At 50.3% G+C, this 23,674-nt stretch overlaps 9 protein-coding genes across 9 annotated transcripts; 6 read left to right on the top strand and 3 right to left on the bottom strand.

Moving 5' to 3' along the window:
• Window positions 1-12: 12 nt before the first annotated feature.
• On the bottom strand, window positions 13-1,346 carry CI109_106419 (uncharacterized protein; the record flags this gene model as incomplete). Its single annotated transcript, XM_032003775.1, has 10 exons — window positions 13-212; window positions 274-322; window positions 382-423; window positions 488-632; window positions 691-722; window positions 789-879; window positions 940-956; window positions 1,021-1,053; window positions 1,106-1,166; window positions 1,237-1,346. The coding sequence occupies 10 exons, from the start codon at window positions 1,344-1,346 to the stop codon at window positions 13-15; spliced, it is 780 nt and encodes a 259-aa protein (XP_031861773.1).
• Window positions 1,347-1,880: 534 nt separating this feature from the next.
• Window positions 1,881-6,217, top strand: CI109_106418 (uncharacterized protein; the record flags this gene model as incomplete). Its single annotated transcript, XM_032003774.1, has 4 exons — window positions 1,881-5,519; window positions 5,599-5,793; window positions 5,882-6,079; window positions 6,176-6,217. 4 exons carry the CDS (start codon window positions 1,881-1,883, stop codon window positions 6,215-6,217), a joined length of 4,074 nt encoding a protein of 1,357 aa, XP_031861772.1.
• A 531-nt stretch (window positions 6,218-6,748) lies between these two features.
• CI109_106417 (uncharacterized protein) lies at window positions 6,749-7,894 on the top strand (the record flags this gene model as incomplete). The annotated part of the gene is made up of 2 exons (XM_032003773.1): window positions 6,749-7,639; window positions 7,787-7,894. 2 exons carry the CDS (start codon window positions 6,749-6,751, stop codon window positions 7,892-7,894), a joined length of 999 nt encoding a protein of 332 aa, XP_031861771.1.
• A 130-nt stretch (window positions 7,895-8,024) lies between these two features.
• On the bottom strand, window positions 8,025-10,018 carry CI109_106416 (uncharacterized protein; the record flags this gene model as incomplete). The annotated part of the gene is made up of 4 exons (XM_032003772.1): window positions 8,025-8,240; window positions 8,307-9,162; window positions 9,245-9,691; window positions 9,786-10,018. 4 exons carry the CDS (start codon window positions 10,016-10,018, stop codon window positions 8,025-8,027), a joined length of 1,752 nt encoding a protein of 583 aa, XP_031861770.1.
• Window positions 10,019-10,756: 738 nt separating this feature from the next.
• Window positions 10,757-11,197, top strand: CI109_106415 (uncharacterized protein; the record flags this gene model as incomplete). Its single annotated transcript, XM_032003771.1, has 1 exon — window positions 10,757-11,197. One exon carries the CDS (start codon window positions 10,757-10,759, stop codon window positions 11,195-11,197), a length of 441 nt encoding a protein of 146 aa, XP_031861769.1.
• Window positions 11,198-11,749: 552 nt separating this feature from the next.
• CI109_106414 (uncharacterized protein) lies at window positions 11,750-14,102 on the top strand (the record flags this gene model as incomplete). The annotated part of the gene is made up of 13 exons (XM_032003770.1): window positions 11,750-11,955; window positions 12,029-12,141; window positions 12,198-12,210; window positions 12,287-12,390; window positions 12,463-12,528; window positions 12,589-12,711; window positions 12,775-12,827; window positions 12,896-13,093; window positions 13,154-13,209; window positions 13,268-13,341; window positions 13,396-13,480; window positions 13,545-13,699; window positions 13,759-14,102. The coding sequence occupies 13 exons, from the start codon at window positions 11,750-11,752 to the stop codon at window positions 14,100-14,102; spliced, it is 1,590 nt and encodes a 529-aa protein (XP_031861768.1).
• Window positions 14,103-14,484: 382 nt separating this feature from the next.
• Window positions 14,485-15,932, top strand: CI109_106413 (thioredoxin; the record flags this gene model as incomplete). The annotated part of the gene is made up of 8 exons (XM_032003769.1): window positions 14,485-14,521; window positions 14,577-14,627; window positions 14,694-14,704; window positions 14,757-14,813; window positions 14,877-14,897; window positions 14,991-15,089; window positions 15,177-15,753; window positions 15,838-15,932. The coding sequence occupies 8 exons, from the start codon at window positions 14,485-14,487 to the stop codon at window positions 15,930-15,932; spliced, it is 948 nt and encodes a 315-aa protein (XP_031861767.1).
• Window positions 15,933-16,338: 406 nt separating this feature from the next.
• CI109_106412 (uncharacterized protein) lies at window positions 16,339-17,967 on the top strand (the record flags this gene model as incomplete). Its single annotated transcript, XM_032003768.1, has 6 exons — window positions 16,339-16,437; window positions 16,594-16,824; window positions 17,006-17,394; window positions 17,463-17,508; window positions 17,576-17,734; window positions 17,842-17,967. The coding sequence occupies 6 exons, from the start codon at window positions 16,339-16,341 to the stop codon at window positions 17,965-17,967; spliced, it is 1,050 nt and encodes a 349-aa protein (XP_031861766.1).
• A 177-nt stretch (window positions 17,968-18,144) lies between these two features.
• On the bottom strand, window positions 18,145-23,197 carry CI109_106411 (uncharacterized protein; the record flags this gene model as incomplete). Its single annotated transcript, XM_032003767.1, has 4 exons — window positions 18,145-19,966; window positions 20,055-21,130; window positions 21,209-22,245; window positions 22,354-23,197. The coding sequence occupies 4 exons, from the start codon at window positions 23,195-23,197 to the stop codon at window positions 18,145-18,147; spliced, it is 4,779 nt and encodes a 1,592-aa protein (XP_031861765.1).
• Window positions 23,198-23,674: the final 477 nt, after the last annotated feature.

Here is a 23,674-nt window from a genome sequence, read left to right as displayed (position 1 = left end):
ACTTTGATCACCTCAAACACTGTTCGTCTTCTTCACGCTTGTTCCGACGCCTTGACCTCCTAATCCCGCTGCTTCTTCCTCTGCTCGTCCTCTCGATGCCCACAACTGCCGTCTCTCCTCCATGAGTGTTTCAGCCCATTTCTGAACAACAGGATGTTCGAGATTAGGCACAGAGCCAGTGAAGAACGGAGCGAGGGTTCGGATATCTTGCGCTACAAGAGTCAAAATATCAGCATATAACCCCGATGGGAAAGCAAGGCGGGAGAAACTCACATCGTTCGTACTCCACGGCCTGCAGTGCAAGCTCCAAACGATCGAGGTCCTAAGTACACTTATCAGCACGAGCTATGGCGTTCTATCTGGTACAAGGCGAGAGCTCACTTTGACCAATTTTGATTCTGGTGTTTCTCTAGCCTCGTATTCCTGCAATCTAAGGTTAGCAAGCAGATCGGAACGACGAATTCCGTTAACCCCGACGAGAACTTACATCGAAGAGAGCTCTGAATCTGGCCCTCGCATCTTTGTTACCCTCCCCGCCCAGCATCTCGTTCAAAAATGAATCCATAGCCTGTTCTTCCAGATCGTGTTTGACGTGCACGGGCACACCTTCCACAGGTGTGATATCGCCGACACTGGAGCGAACATTGTCAGCTATACCATCCACGGAACCCGTTGAGGGGAGAGGCTTACTGAGCTTCGGCGAGATCGTGTACCAATGCCATCTAAAACGATCAATTGTCAGCTGAACAACCAATATCTTGGCGGAAGAGGATGGTAAGTTAGCTCACCATTACACATCGGGGGATATCGAGCGGTCTTGCACCGTCGTTGGGAATCATCATTGCCATCAATGCCATTCTGCACATGTGGTCGGAGATGCTATAGTGCGCGTTGGGTCAGCTTAAGAGCTCTCACAAATGTCAGGCGCTTGAAGCTAACCTTTCTGGCTCTTTGACCTGATCCCGATTGCAACTCTGTCAGCTTGTACCACGCGCTTGAGACGCAGAGATGCCAGCTTACACCTTCTCTAATCCAACCCGATCGTTTTTGTACCTAAATCGCCAAAAATTAGCTTAGTATTTGAAGAGGTAGTCAACAAACACACCTTGAGCTGTTCGAGCAGATGTAAGAAAGCAAGTGTATCAAGCGCTTCGTTCCCGGTAGACCTTCAATATGGAAACTATCAGCTAGAGCTAGCATCTCACTGGAAGTCCAGTGAGAAGAGATATCGCTCACTTGTACGGAGGAGGTAATGGTTTTCCTCCAGCACCTAGAACCAATTCCCCATTTGATGTCGTTGAGACCGTCGTCGCAGTAGTATCGTTACCGTTCGTTGTGTTGACCATTTTGTCTACAAGATGTGCGGGGGTGTGTTTAGGTTCGTCAATTGTGTACACTTTCCCAGGCATAATCCTCTTGCACGTTGAGCCTGTTTAGTGGGAAAAAAAGATACAGAAACAGAGCCTGAAGGAAAAAGAGAAGAGAAGAGCGAAGTAAATAGATGGATTGGTATTGATTTGTTTTGACACTTTGCATCTCCCAAACTCGTTATTGACCCGTGCGCGCTGATACAAGTGGGGGGATGAGATAAAATCACGAACACGTCCAATTGTTAACATTACGTGTGGGTGTTCATATCCACTTTCCAACTTTCCTCCTTGCACAACGTCCCTTCAGCATACTATACAAACGCACTAATATCCTCCCAAAACCAAATGAATAGCTTATGAGCCGTCGGATAGGGTGAGTCACTATATGGTCAATTCTCTCTCACGCAGAAGAGGATAGCTCGCTGAAACTCATCATCCAGGCTATCGAGGAAGGCGGCTCCTCCTCCTCGAGCTCAAGTCCAGACCCAATCATTTTCAGAGTCACCTACGATGTCCCAATCACAGGAATCGACACAACAGCCGAGTATTGATATTCGTCCTACAGTGCTTGTCACACCTTTAGCACCTATCGAAGAGGGAGATGGAATGATACGACCTGTCCTTCCTTCTTCGAGCATTAATGGCGAGAGCTCACTGGAGGAGACGAATGAAAGTGCGATAGCGTGGACGCAGCAACAATTGGAGGAGAATGCGAGAAGGAGCAATGGCACAGCAGAAGAGGGACAAATGACTCCCGCGCTGTCAACCCTAGGCGACGGCGTAACGGCAATACCACAACCGCCAGCACCTCAGCTAGAAGTTGCGATGGAGGAAGAAGATAACGGGCGGTCTACTGAACTCCCGCCTGCCAACTCAGAGTCACACCTTGGACCGTCATGGGCCGTTGCACCACCATCATCATCTCGTCCTTCGACTCGACCATCAACCCCTCGTACAGAAGGTGATCAGCTTGACGAATCCTTCCCACTCGATCAGGAAGCAGAGCAAGCGCCTAATATCGAGCCGGAACCGGAACTGGAACCGACAGAAGTCGAACCGCCGAATGTCTCTTCCCCCGAGACATCTTCGCCTCCACCACTACCCACGAGAGCTGTACAGCTGGGTCGAACCGCACAATTAACAAGTACGACCTCGGCACCTGCTATGACGAACGGCCGCACCAGTCCTTTTAAAAACATGTCACCAATATCGAAGTTCTCGCCTATGAAAGCTGGAGCTCGCGTTGCGATTGATGGATCGCATGCGACGTCTTCGGCCAACACTAGTCGGCCGTCCAGATTTGGTCAAAAAGGGAAGAAGAACACTCAATCTGATACGAGTGAGGAAGATAGTTTTGTGGGCAAGTCCACTATGCCTCAAAGGGTTCGAGCCCCACTAGAAAGGTTCAACGAAGTTATGAAAAGACATTCTACAGAGCAGCTAGGTGCCGTCAGCAACATCTCGGACTACGGCAAAAGGAATGAACCGGATAATGAAGAAGCGGAGGATTCGCAAATGCAGGAACAGTTGAACGGGAATCATAATGAGGAAACTCAAGAAAGGAGCGAAAGTAAGGAGGAAAGCAAGCAAGAGGACGGTGAAGAGGAGGAAGAGGACGATGAACTGAACTGGGAAGCCAGCTTGCGGCGGGATGACAGCCGTTCTATGGGCGCCGACGATCGTGATGAGCCGCAGTCTCCGACACCTGCTTTGAACGGAAGCTTTCGACTCAATGCTCGATCCCCACCGTCACAACGAGAGAGTATCTCGCCAGACAACCGCAATCGATCGGCTCCTCAACATCCCGCGCAGCCTGCTCAACCTGCTGGTCCCGGATCTCCACACGTACAACACACGCGTCACTTCGCGCTCTCCGGGTCAACCACATCGTCGCGGCTGGACAACGACGCGGGTGCTTTGTTCTCTTCCCAAGCCATTTCGGAAGAGTTCAGGCTAATGGAGGAGACGCAAGCCGACACTCAAAGGTCGAACATCTTCCAAGCGACCCAAATGGTAACCCGCACACTATCGTCCTCTCGAGCAGGTTCATCACAGCAGTCTCCCGAACGTCAAGTGGAAGGTCTGGAGCCGACTCAACCGGATACGCTGGAAGACGGATCATCGCAACCTGCAGGTCATGCAACAGAGGGTAACGGAGCACACAATCCGGTCATCACCGCCAGCCGTTCGCTTGCGTCTCGTCAGCCTTCGGCAGATTCAGCAACGACCAGTGTCCGTACCGATGTTCCTCTACACCGTCAACTTCAACGACGCGCCAGAACAGAGGATCAAGCATCCGCTCAGTTTCGGTTCGACGTACAAGGTATGCATCTTGCACCCATCCCAGGGTCGTCTTCTCCAACACATCTGCAGAATCATAAATCGGAGCAGCCGCGCATCCCCGACCGTATGACTTCTCCCCGTAATCAAACTTCACCAAATCGTCCTAGTTCCGAGCCACCGTTTCCGAATGATGGGCTTTTGCAAGAGACATACATTGATCCGCCTGAACCGATAGCCGAAATCGCAATGGAGGCAAGTACATCTTCCCAACCACAGGACCGACCAATCACTTCGCCGATTGAGCCCGTACGGGAATATCCTGGTTCTGAGGTTGCGCCGGAACCTGTGCTACCTGCAGCAGCTTCGCAAATAGACGACCCGATTCCAACCCATCCGACCAGTTCTGGTGCAGCTTTCGCACGAGAGACATCATCATTTCCGGCTCCGTCGCCGACTTCGACGCCCAAGCGCCACACCGGACGAATACGGAAAGCGCCAAGGATCTACTCTCCTTCCTCACCGGACCCCATTCGATTGACGCCTTCGAGAACAGCTCGTCCAGCTTCCGAATCGGATAGCAGCCCTGAAGCGGAGGACGAGGAAGATCACACCTACAGGCCAGCCGCTGGAGGATCGAAGAAAAGGACTTCGATGCCGAACTCTCGACACTCAACAACTGCTGCCGAAGGCTCGAAGAAGGCAGTGTCTGCGAAACCTGCGCCTGTCCTTGTCTCTTCGGCCGCGAGGAAACGGAAGAGAGTAATCGAGTCCAGCCCTCCACCTGCACCTGCTGCGTCAGACGATGAGAGTAGTTCCGCTCCCGAAGATCCAGAAGATAACACATATCAGCCAACTCAGATGCCACAAGTGGCGCAGCCACCGGAAACGAATGGAAAACAACGCGCTTCGACCGTGGATAGCAGAGCATCATCTAGCCGACCTCCTGTCAAGAAGGTCAAGCTAGCGACCAAGTCTAGACGTCCTTCCTCCCCATTGTCTTCCATCTCATCTTCGACAACGAAATATGACAATCGTGTCCTTGCGGCGTATCAGAGGCACTTCTATCCAGCGACAGTTGTGGCTCGCACGACCAAAGGCTTTCACGTCAGATACGATGATGGAGATGAGAAGAAGGATCTCCTGCCTGACAAGATGCGGCAACTCGTTCTGAGAAAGGGGGATCAAGTTGAGTCAGTCAACGTGGAGAACGTTCCTCTCAGATTGGAGGTAGCGGTTGATTGGGACGGAGGACCAAGGGGAGTCAAATGTAACCACGAGGGCAAGTCGGTTGGTTACATCGCGATGAGGAATATCTGCATCCGAACAGCTGTGATCCAGGCCGATTTCAATGACCGACTTTTCGACCCGACTCTCTTCCCACTCGCAGGTGTCCCCGCACCGGTGGCTGATCGACTGGCGCCAGCGTCCAGACTATCCTCAGTCACTCGATCGCCAGGAAAACCCAAGTTCAAAAACACTGTCGCCGCTCCATCCCCAGCCCGGTCGAACATTATCCTTCGCAGCGTCTCGCCAGTCAAACAAGGCTCGTCTACGATCTTCCAGGGGATGCTCTTCCTCATCACAGCTGTGAAAGAATCGAAAGAACTCAGAAACTATGTCCAGAAGGATCACTTGACAGACTTGATCACCGAGCATGGAGGAACGGCCGTCGAGAACTGGGAAGATCTGATTGACCTTTCTTCGTCTTCTGGCAAATATCGGTTTAAGACGGGTTTGGCAGGAGCACCGTTCCTAGTTCCGACGACACTGAAGCCAATCATGACGAGTAAATTCATGATTGCGCTAGCGAAAGGGATACCTTGTCTCTCGGCGAGCTTTGTAGAGGATGCAGTGTATAGTGAAGAGGTAAGCACTTCCCCTGTACCTTTATAACGATTGTCGCAGAGTTACAGTTATACTGATCATGTCCCCTTTGTATTTTCAGAAAGTCGACTGGCGTTCATATCTGATCTCTTCGGGATCGTCAGCACATACAGAGCAGGACATGTCCCAAACGGTCGATCTGACTTGGGGCGAAGATGGATGGTCTGCCGAAGATGCAGGACATACTAGGAAGCCCTTGAAAGGGAAGAAGGTGTTGTTCATCCAGCCTCGTAGTCTCAAATACGCTTATAACAAGGTATGTTTCCAAACCCTGAAGAATCAGCTCCAAAGTACTTCTTTTTTCCCTTAAGAAGAACAGTAGCTGACAGTGTTACGTGTCGCAGACAATCGTTCCGGTGTGTCTCTATTCGCTCGGCGTGGAAGAGCTCAAAGTCATTCCAAATACGCCCGTTAACGAACCGGTCATGCGAGAGAGCAAGTGGGACTACCTGGTGGTGGAAGATCGAGAAACGAACGGAGTTCCGAGAGTAGTCGCGGAAGATGAGAGAGGATGTAATATTCATTGGCTGAAGCAGTGCTTGGTGAGTCGATCCTGGTCCAAATGGCGTGATTATCTACGTATTTGAGGGGAAGAAAGTCTAATGCAGGGGACAGAGCTGATATAGTGTTTCCCTCAGATAATGGGCGCAGCGCTTCGGCCCTCTATGGACAAGGAGTAGGATGTCTTTGTCTCTTCCGAAACAAAGCGAAAAAGTGAAGGTGTCAGGAAATGAGGGGTAGTGGGGTACGTTCACAGGCGAGGCAGAAGTGGTGGAGTTTCACCGTACGGGACGTGGTGCTGTTTTTGGGCTTTCAGGTTTACACATTCGAATTGTGGATTGTAGCATTTCATTTCGTTGCATTGTAGTCAGTCGTCGTTGCATTGTAGTCAGTCGTATAGCATAGCATTGCATCGTAACATGTGTTCGATAACGAGCACGAATCAGGTAGCATGTCGTGTCTTTCATCGCGAGCATTGGCGGGAGACTGTTTCATGTCGGGGATATATTTAGCACGGGTCGGTGGAGGTTGATTGTCGGTCATTCGGCTCAATTGCTGGAGGAACGAGCTGAGGTGTGTGGGTATCAAAGTCCATTCCTGTTCATATATCGAGTACTACATCCCAGCACAGAACATTGCCTCGCCATCACGACTCGAGAGACGTCGTGTGCCGTCTTGTCGTGTCCTGTCCTGTGCAAGACAATACCGCCATGCGAGTCTCTATCGCTTCGGTATTGAAGCGACGAAGCCAAGCGATCACTTTCCCCTCGAGCACGACCTTGCCAAGTGTCAGAGTTAGTCCTTCGACTTATCAACCCTATCGTCAATTCTCAACTCGACAATCGTCAAGCTCTTCATCACCATCATCATCATCATCTGCCATCCGGTCGTCATCGACTCCTAGCCCTGCCCCGGAACTCAACTCAACCCCAACCTCATCCACCACCCCCTCTTCCCCGGAAAGTTCAATGTCCAAATCTACCCTCGTTACGCGGTACGCCCCCGCCCTCACTTCCCTCTCCCAACGCACCGGCGTCCCACTTCCTTCTCTAATGATATCATTTTTGACCTTGCACGAGATAACGGCGTTCGTCCCTCTTATAGCGGTCTATTACCTCTTTGCAGCATTAGGTCTAGGAGCGGGGTTAACAGCGTGGATAGAAAGGGAGTCGGGCGAGCACGGGCACGGACACGGTCGAACAAGGGAGAATGGCGGAGAGGTGGGAGAGAGAGGTGAGGCAGAGGTCGTCGGGGGATGGAAAAAGGTATTAGGAGGATGGTATAAAGAAGGTGAGAAGAGAGTTGAGAAAGTTGGAAAGAAATATGGGATTTTGGGTTATGATAAAGTTGAACGAACACCAATCACCAATACCAATACGACGACGACTACGGGTGCTATAGCGCAGGAAGTGGTTGAGGAGAGTAAAGAGGTGGCGGAACTCAGTGCGGTAGGAGTGGATATCACTCCTACTTCGTCTCGCGCCGGGGTGGAGAGTGGAAAGGGGCAAGTGGTTCCGACGAAGGCCAACGGAGGAGGGAGTACGGGATCGAAAGCCGCTGAGAAAGTAGCGAATGCCATTGCTGCGTATGTCGTCGTCAAGGTACGTTCCACTTATCCTCCTCACTTGGTTGGTCACCCAGTCAAAACTCGACAACTGTTCAGCGTCGGACCGCGCCCCTCCTTTCGTAGTCTTTGCTCATATTGCGTTGTTTAAAATGCTGTCGCTGACAGTCCTCACTTGCTATAGGCTCTGCTCCCACTGCGAATAGGCGTGTCGATCGCTGCTGCTCCTGCATTCGCGAGATATACGCTCGTCCCACTCCAGCGGCTATTTGGACGATGGAGAAGGGCTTAGATGCTGTAGAGATCATACCGCTCACACGCGGAGTACATTGTCTCAATACACAGAACCATGCGAGTTCATGTGAAGTATCATGTAAAGTCTATGCTATGCTATGCTACCATCCCATCTCGTTGTGCCCGACTCACACCACAAGCTTCCACTTCCCCGCTGCTAAATCTTCTTGACTGATCACCACCTCCGTGTGCGCTTCCTCGATCACCTGTCCATCATCATCGTACTGCTCATCTCCTGGTCGCACCAGTTCTTCAACCTTGATCTTCCCTTCGTCAATCGAGATCACTCGACCGATATGGATCTTCAGAGCTGGGGAAAAGGTCTTCATGTCCAGCTCGAGCTCCTATTCACCAAAAAATGATCAGCTTGACAAGTTACCACACGCTAACAGGGAGGTATCGATACTCACTCTGTATGTCAAGAGAGTTCCCGCTGTGACCGAGGCGATCTCAGTCGTCGAAAGAACGTCGTATGTGTCGAAGTCCCTCTCTACTTTCTCCCACAACGCTTCGTCACTATTATTATCGTTCAACGCTGCTTCCTCATCCACCACCTCTTCTCCCTCTTCTACTCCTTCACCCTCTTGCTCTATCTCTTCTTCCTCGCCCTCGAGCTCCTCGTTCACATGCTCGCTGCCATTCTGTCCATAACCGTTCGTATACCTCCTCTTCCCTCGACCAGGCGATCTGACCCATTCGAACTCTGCACTCGTAACAAACACGTTGCTAGGCAAATCTGTCATCTGCGATGGAGGAACGATCTTTGCTCTTCTCGGTGTGCTCGATGTAGGATAGGCCAACGAACTGTCGTCTTGTCCGTTCGAAGCGCCATGAGGAAGCGTCGTATCTTCCATCATCCAATCGCCAGCGTTTTGGGACACCTCGCCCGTCGTTATTGATTCCACATCGATGACTTGAGTGTCTTCCGGAACTTCTCCACCGAAAACCGTCTTTGTCCCTTTGACCGCTGTCATCTCTTTCAGAAACCCTCGTTTCTTATTCCGGTTACTCATTTCTCTCGGCAATGGCAACGCAGGGCTCGTGAACGTCGTCACGCCCTCCCCTCCTCCGTTTGGCACAACATCAACAGAGGGTTCAGCGATACCGCTTCCTAGTAACGGTTGAGACAGCGATGGTGAAGCTGTTTGAGAGCTATCGTGCACCGTTGCGACCTTCTTATATTGTCGAGCGAGTCTTCGTCGAGCATTACGATTCTGGGTCTGGGGTTTGCCTTGACCTGGCGGGATGTGGGTTGATGATGATGCTCTACAGGTACGGAGGGAGTGTCGATGAGCGAGATGCTATTTGCACATATACAGCTCGCTTGGAGAGGACACAAAGTACTCACGGGATATGGACTATCGTTAGGAACGAATTTTGGGGCGATCTCAATTTCGGTCTAGGCAGCGGTGTCGAAGATGCGGAGGACGAGGAAGACGCAGAGCTGCTGCTAGAGCTCGAGCTTGATGAAGATGATGATTCGGACGAGGATGAGGATTCCGAGTCCGAAGAGCTAGAGCTAGAGCTCGAGCTCGAGCTGGAAGATGAAGATGAAGTGGATTCGGATCGAGCTCGTTTTTGTATTGGTGGTTTAGCGAGCTGAGCAGGGATGATCGCTTTCAATGTTGGTTTCGGTTTGCTGACTGGCGCAGAAACGACTCTTCGCTTCTTGACTTGGCTCTGCTCTCTCTTGGCCGGGGACGTCGATTTACGTTTCTTGCTCTTTGGCTTGGCTTGCTGTGTTGGAACAGGTTCGATAGCGACAGTCTTAGAGCTTCCAGGAGCTAGTCGTACCCTAATGCAATAAGGATTGGCGTTAGCATTCTTCGATACTCCAAGCAGATATAGCAGTCCCTTCGGTATCGTGCAGTGCGATTGAGTCCACTCACGAAACCACATCCTGCGACTCAACCACCTCCAATCCACTCCCACTCAAAAGCTCAAACCCATCAATCTCCAAAACCAGCTCCTTTGCCGACTTTGCATGTTGCGCAACGGCGGAGATTGACCTGATCAAATGCTTTTTGAGCTGTGTGATCGTCTCGATTTGGTCAGAAGGGGAGATGGGAAGAAGGAATTTCTGAGGCTGGAATGGTGGTAAGAGGGTGATCTTGACACGCATCTTGCGGAGGTCGATCGTGTTGTTGCTGTGAGCCGGAAGAGAGACTAACGACTGATTACTTTGAAAGTTGTTGAAAGTCAAAGGGTGAATGCAGATAGGCGAAGAATCAAAGTGGAGGAGAATCAAGGTGATGTGGCATACTTGGAAGTGTGCACGTGATCTGCCCGAGGTGATAAACAACGTTTGAAGGACAATAAGCCGATGTGATCGTGAAAATAAAACAACCTCCTTGATGCACACTCGATGCGTGTATAACAAGGGCCAGACTTGCCTCAGCGCTCTCGCCGCTGGCCGATGACCGTCTGACCGACAGGAGGCACATCATCCACTAAGCCATATATATGAAACACTTCTGAGATCGTTCACGTTTCAACCTTCATGTCTAGCATGATGATTGGTTGCTTGTCGTACTCACGCATCAATCACTCGCACATCACATCAGATCACTCGCTCGTCGACCCGTCTGATGGGTCTTCATGCAAATCACTTCAGATCCCGATTGTTTTCAAGCTGATTTGAAGCTGATGTGATGGGACTCATGGACGGAGTGGTGATTTGCATTGAGAAGGTATATAACAATGGCATTGAGGATGGATTGTAACGTCCGCAATACAAACTCACAACGATCTTAACGATCACAAGTCTACCAGAGCCTAAGCCAGTCAGCAGAAACTACACTCCACGTAAACAATACACCACATACACACTGAATATCTCGACACACTGAATATCTCGACAATGTCATCATCCACCTCTACACACCCTTTCCTCGTCGACCAGGCTGCTTATCTTATCGGTCGTACACCCTACTGCCTTAAACCAACGTGTCACGAGTCATCCTCCTCATCGTGCTCGTGCCACACCGCTTTATCGTCTTCATCCGTCCTTACGCGAAATTCATCGTCCACCTCACTCGACTCGCTTGGCTCCTCGTCGATCAGGTCCACTACCTCTAGCTCATCTACCGATTCCACAGTCAACGCTGGTGCATACTCATACCTCACCTCGCCCTATGCTCCACCTACACCCAATGAGAAGGACTGCAACATTTGGATGAAGAGCGTGGCCAAGGAACAACACATGTTCGGGTCAGTCGCGAGAAGAGGCAGAGGTGCGGTTCCAGCAGCTAAAGACACAAGCGAGGGTAGTGCAAAGGGGAAGTTGGGCAAGTGGTTCTGAGGTCGTGCCTCCAATAAATCTATTTGACACATCATCTTGTATAACAAAACGTCTGCCTATGATCCCAATTGTAGCATAATATGATTGATCGTTGTAATACATAACAAAGATGTATATTACGCTTCTTTAAACGTATCGCGACGCGTCTCATAATGTCACTGCCGGTAATGTCTGAAGCATGTGTACAAACGTCGGCCGAAATAAATTCACCGAGGGTGGCCAACTCAGTTACGTAAAGTAGACTTTGCCATACAAACTGTATGTGTATTCGGATCTCTCGACCGAAAAAATCTAGGTTTTCGAAATGATCGCTGGTTGATTTGCTGGAAATCAGACGGAGTACGAAACAACAATGAGTCGACATGCTGCCTGCTGCCTGCTGCTGCTGCTCACTGTAGGTACAGTACGTATGACCAGGCGACCGTCATAAAGTTTATGAAAGCATTGATTTTCTAAAGTTTCGCGTTTCTCTTCTTTCTCTTCTTCTTCTTTTCCTTTGCCCCCATCAAAAGAATAAAAGAGACGAGCTCTACATTGAGCAGCAGACACAGAATGACTTCACCAAGTACGGCTCGACCTTCTGTCGAAGAAGCTAGTAAAATAACGGCCGAGAAGAACGACTCTCATTCACCTTCTACGATACCTGATCATAGACAAGCTCTAGCTGAGGAAATCGCCAGTTGGTCTCCTGAACAACTGGCAGAAGCGGACAAGAGACTAGTCGCCAAACTCGATAAGAATCTCGTACCATGGATGACGTGAGTTGGTCGTATCGGTGTCGGACGATTCAATGACAGAAAGGCCGTCGTGCTGACTTATTCTGGTACACAGACTTTTGTTTACAATGTCGTTCTTGGATCGTATCAATATCGGTACTGCCAAATTGGCAGGTCTGAATCAAGATCTGAAACTCACCTCGTTACAATATAACACTGCATCAATGAGTGAGTTCTCGCCACTGTTATTTTGGTCGCTTAAAGCTGACTTTCTTTTCCCTCAGTCTTCTTCGTCAGGTGAGCCGGTGTCCAAGCACGAGTCCGGCTCCGGCCTGCCAATGGGACTGTTCTGACCCTTCATCTTCCGTTACAGCTACGTCGCTTTCGAAGTCCCCTCAAATTTAGTGCTCAAGAAATTCAGACCGTCAAGATGGATTCCTCTCATCATGATCGTCTGGAGTCTGTTCCAAATCTTCAGTGAGTAGCCCACGCCACTGTGACTACTGTTTCTTTTAGAGCAAGAGCTGATTGTTACATTGCATTTTTCAGTGGGTTTCGTCACAAACTACGGTCAACTTCTCGCCATGCGATTCTGTCTCGGTGTCGCCGAGAGTGGTGCGTGATCTGCTTTGGTTGAAACTTTGGGCTGAGCTGACGAGCTTTTCGGTGCATCAGGTCTTTTCCCTGGTATCTCGTTCTTCCTTACTGGATGGTACAAGCGTAGAGAAGCTTCCAAACGAATTTCACTTTTCTTCGCCGGCGCGGTCTTGGCCGGTGCCTTTGGTGGTATTTTTGGTTGTAAGTGGAGCTATATTAATCCCTCTATACCCGCCTCGAAGCTTATTTTGACTTTTTGCGTAGACGCTCTTAGCCGAATGGAAGGTGTTGGCGGCAAGGCCGGTTGGTCATGGATCGTAAGTCTCCACTCTGTTGGCCAGGACTAGTCCGCCGAAGGCTGATCATTCCAACCCTCGCCATGCAGTTCATCATCGAAGGTCTCCTCTCTTTCGTCATCGGTGTCGCTTCCATCTGGATGGTACACGACTGGCCCGACCGAGCCAAGTTCCTTACCCCTCTCGAGCGTGAGATGGTCTTGCTCCGACTCAAGGAGGATGTCGGTATCATGCAGGAGGGGAAATTCAGCTGGAAGGTCGTCAAGAGAGCTCTTACCGATTGGAAGGTGAGCTGAAGCATGGTTCCATTGTTGCTATCGCAGAGAAGCTGACTTGGTGCTTCACAGACCCCATGCTTCATGCTCATGTACATTGGTTGTGCCGAGCCCATCTACAGTCAATCGTGAGTTGAGCGGCTCAGCACTGAATGCAGCCTAGATCTGACAGAACAACGTTGGTAGTCTCTTCTCGCCTACGATCATTGCAGCCCTTGGTCGATTCACTATCCCTCAGTCCCTTCTTCTCAGTACTCCTCGTAAGTTCTTTCGTTGGCTGAGCGCAACACAACCAAGCTAACGTGTTTGCGTAGCCTACGTTCTTGCTTTCATTACCACCATGGTTACCGCCTACCTGAGTGACAAAACTGGAAAGCGAGGCTTCTTCATGATGTTCTGGTGAGTTTGCGTTTCTCCAACACTCTTTGCTGTCCTAGATGACTGACGACACGTCTGCATTCAGGTCAAGCATGGCTATCATTGGCTACTTGTTATTCTTGGTCATTCCTATCCGATACCCTGGTGGTCTTTACTTTGCGGTCTTCCTCACTACTTGTGCTATTGCGCCATGTATCGCTACCACAATCGTTTGGTCTGGTAACACCTTTGGTAACCACTGTGAGTCAATCTGTCCTCTCTACTCTTTAGGCTCGTGCTGAATGTGTTTCCGCTTGTAGACAAGAAGGCCACCTCTATGGGTTTCATCTTCTCCCTCGGAAACTCTGGCGGTATCATCTCCTCTCAAGTCTACCGAACGAAAGACGCTCCTCGATTCCTCACTGGTCAGGGAACGACGTTTGCCTTCTCCTGCGTGTGTCTGATCGCTTCCATCGTGATGTACTTCGGTCTCAAGAGAGAGAACGCTCGAAGGGACAGGGTGTACGGACCTGCACCTGGTTTGGGACACAGTGCCGATTGGGAGGATGCGGAACATAAGAAAGCTTGGGGTCTGGATGGCATGACAAGAGAAGAGATTGTGGAACTGGGTGATGATCATCCAGCTCACAGGTTCATCCTCTAGGCGATGGACGGGATGTGGATCTGGTTTCTGGTTCCGAACGCGCATTTCTTTCAGTATCAATCATTGATAGGACTTTCGGTATTACAATAAACAATATAGTAGATAAGAGATAGCTAGATAGCTAGATTGCTAGATTCTAGATGCTTCATGCATGAGCTAATTACAATCTTTGGCTTCTGTAATGCTTGTTGGCCTTTGTAGCAGCTCGAAAGGCGAATTCATTTATGGAAAGTGCCACAAGGGTCGTCAGTGCTCGCCTCCACCTCAACCAACTAACTCAATAACAATCAAGTGGAAGAACGACATGATCAATCATCCCCGTTCTATTCCTTTTCCTTTCTCTTCACAACACAACGCGAGGAAACATATTTGAGTACACAACATGGCGCCCAACATCACAGAGATCAGCTCGACAGCCGGTAAGCTATGTCTTGCATTGATCATGGACTTCTAGCTGACATCGTCCTGGCGCAGAGTTCGATAACATCGTTAGGTCATTACAGCCTGCGCAACTGCTCGTCATTGGTAAGTCAGCTGCACGTAGCTCGTCCTGAGCGGGACGTTGAGCTGATCTCACTGATCTCTCGGTAGATTTCCATGCGGTATGTCTGGTCCAGTGAAGGAGGTGATCAATCGCTGATCTATCGAATGTAGGTCTGGTGCGGTCCTTGTCATGCTATCGCACCTGTATTAGAGCAGCTGTCCAACTCGGTAAGCTCCTTCGCCAAATGTCGCTCATGTGCTGAGCTGACGATGATCTGCTTGTGGGTGTAGTACAAACATGTCAAGTTTGTGGTGAGTAACAACTCTGTTCAGCTAGCTGTTGCTGGGTGTGGAATTGCCACCCTACCTCGCTGTGCACGAGCTGACGTGATCACGCCTTTTCAGAAAATCGACGTCGACAAGCAGCAGCAGCTTGCTCAGAGGTTCCGTATCTCTGCTATGCCCACTTTCAAGTTCCTCAAAGGCGGGCGTGAGATTGATGAGGTGAGTCATTCGTGCGTAGTGTAGACGCGAGATTGTGTCGTACTTGTATAGTAGGCCGTGCAGCTGACACCACCCTGTACCGCGCAGCTCAAAGGCGCGTCTCCTCCCCAACTGAACCAATTGATCTCTCGACATGCTGGACCTGTCCCATCTGCTTCTGCACCCGTCACCTCATCCTCCTCCAGCAACACCAAATCTGCTCCCGGGGACACCACCGAGTCGCTGTTGAAGCACATCATCTCGAACGGCCTCAATTGTCTTAACGAATCATCTTCTCATCCTCTCTCTTCGATCGTTGGTCCTAGTCCTGGACCAAGAGGAACATCGTATCTCGAATCCGATGTTGATGCAGAACTACTCATCTCCATCCCATTCCAAGAAACAGTCAAAATTCGATCCATCTCCATCTTCTCAGCGATTTCCCCAAGTCAAGCACCGAAAGAAATCAAATTGTTCATCAATACGCCCAATATCGATTTCGCAGATACGGAGAACTTGACCCCTGCACAGGAGTTGGATTTGACGGAATCACAGGTTAAAGGTGATAAGATTGAATTGCGATTTGTGAGATTCCAAAGTGTTAGGAGTTTGCATATACTCGTCAAGAGTAATCAGGAAGATGAGGAGACGACGAGGATTGACTCGATTGATATCTTTGGTACGAGTGAGTAGCGTCGCGTGTCTGTCTCAACGCATTATATAGCCTAGTGGTGAAGCTGACAATATCTTGTGTGTCTTGTCGTGTCAGGCGGTGACAAGACCGCTGAGAAGCCTGCAGCACCACAAGAAGGTGGTGGTGGTGGTGGAAGCATGCTTGAGAAGCTCATGGCTTCGCGCAAGTAATCTTAGTTATCGTTAGCATAGCTGAGGAGAGATTAGATAGTACATCCTGCCTGAATATGTAGACGATGGAAGAGCAGTATGCATAGTTGATTCAAGCCACCACGTGCATCATCACGTATATCGGCCGTACCGATTTCCTGGAATCTGTGATCATGAGCAGGATCAGGATCGTGGTCGGTGGAGGTTAGTGACCCATAAACGATATGACGTATGACTTGTAGCGTATAAGTCTAGTCTGATGTGATATCACCAGAGAGAAAGTTCGATGCATCGAAGAGAAGCAGTTGCCGCACGCACTGCAGCTAGGATATATAAATTCGCACTCGATCTCAATTCCAACTGTTCATACCTTATATCAATTCAACTTAACACGAAAGAACTCAACCAATAAACCACATATCCCAAAATGCAAGCTATTCTTCACCCTATCATCGGTCCTGCTGGACCTGAAAAGGCCGATCTCACAGGCAAGGTCGCTGTGATCACAGGTGGTGCTCTTGGTATTGTGAGTGGATACTACTTCACATTGTTCTCCCTGTGGACCTTGCTCTGCAATGCGTTACTCCGCCGTGACGCATATCTTCCACAGGTCTCACTCACAGAGGAGTGGGTAGAACAATCAAATCGTACTGATTATCCCTTTCTAAACCTATCGTCGTAGGGATACGAAGTAGCTCGACACTTTGCACTTTACGGCGCCCACGTCATCATGGTAAACCGTAAAGAGGAACAAGGGGACGAAGCGATCCGAAAGATCACGGCAGAGGTGAAAGAACAAGGTAGCGAGAGTAAAGGTGGTAGTGCGGAATGGGTAGGATGTGATTTGGGTAAATTGTCAATGGTCCAAGAGGTCTTTGGCGGTTTGGCAAAGAGGTTGGACAGGCTGGATTATGTGAGTGGAGTCTTCCGTCTTCATCCTTTGACATCGTTATCCTCGACGATCGATTCTTCATCTTCGGTCTATTTCTCTATACCCTCCTCTCTCAATTCAAAGCTTCCACAAACAACCTTTCATACGTATGGCAGACATCTCGTCGAAAGCATCGCGCTGATGCATCTCTCCCCTACCCCAGCTCATCCTCTCATCCGGTATCAACTCGAACCAATTCGGACTCGACGACGATGGAATCGACCGACACTTTGGCGTCAACGCCCTTGGACACTACTACGTCATCAACCTCCTCTACCCCCTTCTCCGAAAGACCTCTAAACTCCCCAACACACCCAAGGGATCCGTAAGGATCGTCTTTGAGTCTTCGGAGATGCATCGATTCGCGCCTGGTTCCGAGGACTCGGCTTCTCGAGGACGAGGTGTGCATTTCGGTAGCGAGGAGGAGATCACAGAGGCGGGAAGTCAGTTGGGTCCTATCGAGCTTTATGGTAGGACGAAATTGGCTATGATCCTCTACGCCAAATCTATCAGAGATAAGGTCATCAGGAAGAATGGCGATGACGTTTACGTGTGAGTGCACTACTTCAAACGATTGTACCGTGGGTGGTAGCTGATATCGTTCGGTTCGATGTTTGCAGTCTCGCCGTTCACCCCGGTGCCGTCAACACCGACATGCAAGACCAGGTGAGTCCGGACCCAACTCCCACTACACGATCCACTGGCCAATAGCTGATTCTTTTGCCCTACTCAGTGGGAAGCTGCATACCCCGGTATCATCGGCAAGATCACCAAATACGTCACACTCGCCGGTGGACGAAGTCCCGAGCAGGGAAGTTACAGTGCTCTCTACGCTGCGTTAAGTCCCGAAGTCGTCGAGAAGGACTACAACGGATACTACCTCAGTGACCCTGTGAGTGTGGCACCCTTCTCTCATCCGCTACTCGAGTGACAATCAGATCTCTCCAATTGAGACGCTAGATAGGAGGACTAGCTGACGTTGTTTCATGAATTTCATAGGCCACACCCGGAAAGGAGACTGCGCAGGGACAAGACCTTAACCTCGCCACTTCGCTCTGGGAGCTCAGCGAGAGGATGGTCAAGCGTATTGTCGGCGATGATGCTCTTGAGAGCTGGACCAAGTAATTGGTCGTAATGTCAACTTGTAAAAGTCTGGTTATATATGTAGCGCTTAGTATCGTACCGCAAGAAGTATAAAGTGAAATGATATTTCATGTATAGTGATGTCTTTAAATGGTATTGCGATCTGATATACGAGGTATGTTTACATGACCATGAAGTAAGGTCCATCTTATTCCAATCCTACGCCCGCAATCCTCTCACGCCGACTACGCCAGACCCTGTTGAAGTCTTACTCCCTCTTATCTTCTCATTCTCTTTACCACCAGCACCAGCACCAGCACTTCCAGTCGACATCTTCCCCATTCCCTTTGTGAGAGATGTCTTCGACCCAAGCTCGTCCTGTTGTAAGACGACGAACTTCTTTCCTCCCACAATTGGCGCGGACAGAGGTCCATCACTAACCTTGATCGACCTCGTATTATTCGCCTCGTTCACTCGAATAGGTTGGAGTGGTTTGCCTTTCTCCCTAAGACCCATGGCAGATTTCGCTCTGGCTCCATTCCGCTCAGTGAGCTGTTTATCCTGCTTCAGCTGTACTCGAGATGGACGAGCCGTAATGGTCTTCGGGGTGTTCGGCGCACTCGTGCTCGAGGTGGTGGCAATAGTCTCTGTCGATCGTTTGGGCAATAATCTCTGAACAGGTGGATGAGGATCATATACCGGGATGGGGAGTGGGAAGTTGGTAGTTGTTCCTGAAGAGTTGGTAAATGATCTAGGAGGTGGATGGGGGTGTGAGATAGGCGCTCCTGAAGGAGCGGTGGTGGGGTACGGTTGTCTTTTGTATGGTGAAGGGAGTTCTGGGACAGGTAGTGTTGAGCTCGATGATGAGGCATAATTGTCGTTGTCGGTCGAGGTGGAGGTGGCAGTGGAAGTGGTCCATGTTGATCCGGTAAAAGATGTACTTGTAGGTGTGGTCGCTTCCCTCTCTCCCTCGCTGGCGAACGCACTCGCGCGACTCGTACGACCACTAGCGGAACCTGGACCATCGTAAGTTGACGATGAGGGCGGAGGGGAGATGACGAATTCTGCTCGGGTGGGCGTGTCCATTGACATCATCCTTTCCATCTCTTCAACAATCTCTTCAGCTTCAGTATTGATGCTTTGTCCAGCGAATGAGTATTCCCCAGTAGCGGTGGAAGCGTCACTTCCTCCTCGTTCGATCTGTGATCGATGTCGAGACTCATCTCCCCCGGGAGCGAGGACCGTTCGGTAGTCGACGTCTAAGTTCACATTGGAGGACGGAAATGAGGTTTGATGGTCGTTTGTGGCTCGGGGTGGCGTTTGACCGAGCTGAAGAGCCAGATGCATATCTTCCAACAAGGAAATGGAGAACTGCATCGTCGTATTCTCCTCCGTCACCTCGGAAACTCGCGAAAGCGAGGGATTGTGCGTCAACCTCGTCGGGATTGGAGGGAGGTCAACACCCGTCTCCGTCGTCATGTCCACATCATCCTCTTCGCATTCTCGATTGTCTTGCTCATCGTGACCCGGCCTTGAGATTTCGTCGAATGACTTTCGCACGTCATGCTCGAAATCTTCTTCCGTTGGGACTTGAGGTAGACCGAACGACTTCTTAGGCTTGGCAACCCTTCTTCCATTCTCTGCAGTAGAGGCAGTAGCAGTGGCGGTGACACCTCTCTGTCTCAGCTCACCACTACATGTCGTCTCGGCTGTATAAAACTCGGGTGATCGAGAATAATCGATAGACGAAGAATAACTTCGTGAATGACCACCAGTAGTACCGCGCTTCGAATCATGTGGCGTCGAATGGAATTCCCCATCAGCGTAGAAAGATGGCATTGTAGCAAAACTCGATTCGGGATCGGCGAAGCGACAATCGTCCTCCTGCTCTATCTCGCGAGATGAGGGGATGGTGGATAGTTCTCGAGTGCGGAACTTGGGGGTTTCTTCACCTTGCGATTCGAATTCTTCGGGCTGAGAAATAGGGCGAGGGATAGGCTCTACTCGAACGTCTTTACCGATTTTGATCGATGGGACGAGACTGTGATGGATACAAGAGGTATCAGCTTTGTACTTCGTTGCACCTGAAACAAGTGGCCATAGTGCAGAATCTCTTGGGCCGAACTCACTTTGGCAAGACTCCCGCTGTGAGCCAATCAAGCTCGTAACCCCCTCCTTCCTTCTCTTTCTCTTTCCTATCGCCAGCAGATGGATTCTTGAAAATCAACATTGGACCACTGGACATTCTTCCCCTCTTCGCCTCGTATATCTTCGCCGTCGGCAGACTGTTATCCGCTTCTCCTCCGCCGTCGGTGATGGTACTGAATCGGGAAGTACGTCGCTTTTCGGGTGAAGGGCCAATGACGGATATTGCGATCGTGCTTCTGGCAGGTGACCACGCGGCGGAACGCATTGTTGACTCGGCGTCTGTTCGCGCATCATCGAACTGACCCATCTCGAGTGCATCTTGTCCTTGTGTATGAGCTTGTGGTGGCGCTTGTGGCTGAGAGGCCGGTTGGATGTCCGACTCGAATAGACGACTCGCCCGTTTAGGTAACATTGACACCACTCCACCTCTCAACTTTCTCATAATACCCAATTCCCTCGACCCCACTTCTGCTTCGCCAGCTCCAGGAAGAGGCGCGTCGAGCACTCTCATCGCCGGAACAGGCTTTATCATCTCCCCAACTCTTGATAACATCCCACCACCTTCTATCGCATGACCCGCTTCTATCCATACATCTCCACTTCGTCTCGCGACAATGCGTCTCATACGTTCTTCCGCTTCTAAATCTTTGAAATCGAGTCCACCACCATAGACCGTATGTCTCCTTTCAGGACTACGCACAGCGAACGTTCCTTGAAAAGTAGTAAGAGAAGGTTTGGGCTCGATCAACTTTGACAGCTGGGTGGTGGACGAAGCGAGGTTCATCGTTGATGCTCTTTTGGGCGCAGGAGGTGTGAGCTTCGGCGAGATCGAAATTGGGAGAGATAGTTGGGATTCGGAACGTAATGCGAGAGATCGATGAGTCGTGGTTGTGGAACCTTTCTTGGTACGAATGGTGGATCCGGTGGATCGAGGTAAGCGGTATCGAAGCAGGTACGAGACGAGGACGAGCATAGGAGATGGGATGAGAAGGGAGATAAGGTAGAGGATCGTGGCAGTGTCAGTAGGGCCTTCGAGAAGAAGTGGCAAGGAGAGACCCTGGCAAAACCAATCGAAACAATCTCAGTCAGCATAGGAGACGCATTGCAGGTGTTGACTACTCTCATGCGGACTCACGTAGCAAACCAGTGTAGTCAAGACCGCCACAACGCCTACACCCTTTCCATCCCTTCCCCACCCTTCCAAACCTTCTTCACCCTCCTCTAGACCAACTTCAACCCAATCCCTCTCCGCCATCAACATCTCCATACTTCCCTTATTATCGTCCCCGCCATCCGAAGAAAGTTCCCAGAGGGTACTGCTCCTTGCAAATGTAGGTGTAGGCGGGAGAGGCATTGCCATTGGCATCGGAAGCGGCGGTGGCGGTCTCCTATCTCCCGTTCCGACAAGTGTGAGATGTGATCGCGATTTCGATTTGGACTCGGGTGTCTTGTAAGCGCTTGGATCGTTCAGTCCCGTAGATGCCGAGGCTGAAGCAGAGGGAGAATGGTATGATTGTAATGTCCATGTGGAGGAGCCTTTCGCTGAAACTCTCTCAACAGGAACACAAGTGAGTTCGTCTACTGATCTCAAACCTACCCTAGATCCTAGACCCAAGCTTGTCCTACTTTCCATCTGTGAAGGGGAGAGCGGATAACTGGTCAAGGACTCAAATCCCCTTGGTAAGGGATGAGAAGGATCAGGTGAATAACCCGCAATGATCGATCCTCCAGGTGAACGAATCGCTGAGCCAGGCGTAGAGGTCAATGTCCGTGTGTACGCCGTCGTGTCGGACGACTTGATAAGCTGTTGAACACGCGTTTGTCCAGGTTGAGGCAAGTTCGGATCGTGATGTCTTTCCATCACAGGCAAAGAGACAGGCGATGGAGAGGGGGAACGTGTTCGATCTCGAGTGATGGCTGTTTCGGGAGTAGAGGGGAATGACCAAGCAGATATAGTTGATGGGGTATTCGTAGGCTCGCTCAACCACGATTGGTCATTATTCAAGTCATGCAGGGCAGATGGAGTAGCTTCAGGAGTGGTCAGGTTCGTGGTCGACGTTCTTGCGGAAGATGGCTTGGATTTGGGTGTCTGGAAAGAGGCGGAAGTGTCGCCAGAGGTATCCGCTGTGGTAGGCGTGTAAGTGAAAGAGGAGACGAGAGTAGGACGGCTTGCTGTGGTAGCCAGAAGAATTTGTCAGTATCTGTGCAGTGAGTGACAATCCGCGGTAGTGAAGTCATGGTAGAGATAAGGTACGATGAGGATGTGCTAGTCCCACTCACAAGGCGATGAGACCCAACTACTCCCACTCCTGACCCTTCTCAATACTTCTCCATCGCCACCTTGAACCGCCTCCTCGACGTGTCCCTCAGTAGGTGATCCACTCCCTTCCCGGGTCTTCTCGTACCTACTCCCTTCTTTGAGCCTTATCTTCCCCTCTCTCTTTCCAAACACCATCCGCCACATACCGATTCCTGTACAAGCACCCAAGATCACAACGCAAAGCGTTGTATAACCCAGAACGACATATCGACCTTTCTTCCCAACGGCAGAAGTGAGGATGATGGTCAATATCGAAGTTGTTGTAGACAGAGGGAGTATACGAGATGTGAGGGTAGAGTGGGTAATACCGGAAGACTTGAAAATGATCTTCTTCCATTTCGAAGTGGTCTCGCTTCGACTTCTTGAGGTCGTGACGGTTGTAAAGAGAGCCAAACAGGTAATCGTACTTGGTATAATGACCACACTTCCTGCCACGAGTCCCCAATTGTTCCCTCCATTCAACCCTTTCCCATTGGCAAGTGCTACCCAGCCCAATAGGAGACTAACAAGTCCCTCAATCAAGAAGATAAGCATTACTTTCCCTCTCACACCTAGCCTATCGCCGATCCTACTGGCTAGAGAAGGTAAGGAGGATGGCGAACCGGGTCTCGGAGGGAGGTTGAAGAATTCTCGTGGCAAGTTGCGTTGTCTTCGTGGATGGGGGATGATAGTCGATAGTTTTTGTAAGGTTGGAGTGAGGTTCGAGAAGAGGGAAAGGAGAGGAGTGAGGTGGTACAGTGTGAGGAAGAGGAGGATGAGAGCGGAAGGAAGAGGCAGGACGTAGGTAAGGATGGGGGAAAGCATGGCGGATGAGAAGGATGTGATTGGTGGATGGACTAGAGATACTCTGTTGACGGTTGTTTCTAAAGAATGAGCTCGGATTAGTGATCGTGGTTCGTAGACTGGGTTGAAACGAGTAGCGACGACCGCCAAATTGGTCAAGAGCTAGAGAAGAAGATGTGTATTCGTTATTCGTTATGAGCGTTAAGTAGACGTTGAAGCGTAAAAGGTCGTCACTTGTTAGTCGTCAGAAGTTTGTTGGTGAAAGTAAGTAAAAGATAGACATGTTTACTGCCTTTGAACATGTTTGTATCCCGTTTATGAATCATTGGGTATCGTCGGGTTGTACACTGTTTCATCACTATCAACCAACGTAGATCGTCCATCAACTTGATACAAAACACAAACACAACGCACAGATCGCCACTCACCTCCCGCCACAAACACCTTCCCTCTCCTCAACCCTTGCCCTTGCCCTTCTGCTCGGACTCACTTGGTGAT

The sequence above is a fragment of the Kwoniella shandongensis genome, chromosome 12 (assembly GCF_008629635.2).
Source record: "Kwoniella shandongensis chromosome 12, complete sequence".
In the NCBI taxonomy this organism is placed as follows: domain Eukaryota; kingdom Fungi; phylum Basidiomycota; class Tremellomycetes; order Tremellales; family Cryptococcaceae; genus Kwoniella; species Kwoniella shandongensis.
The sequence above is the reverse complement of the archived record's forward strand: the minus strand, read 5'-3'. Positions and strand labels throughout refer to the sequence as shown.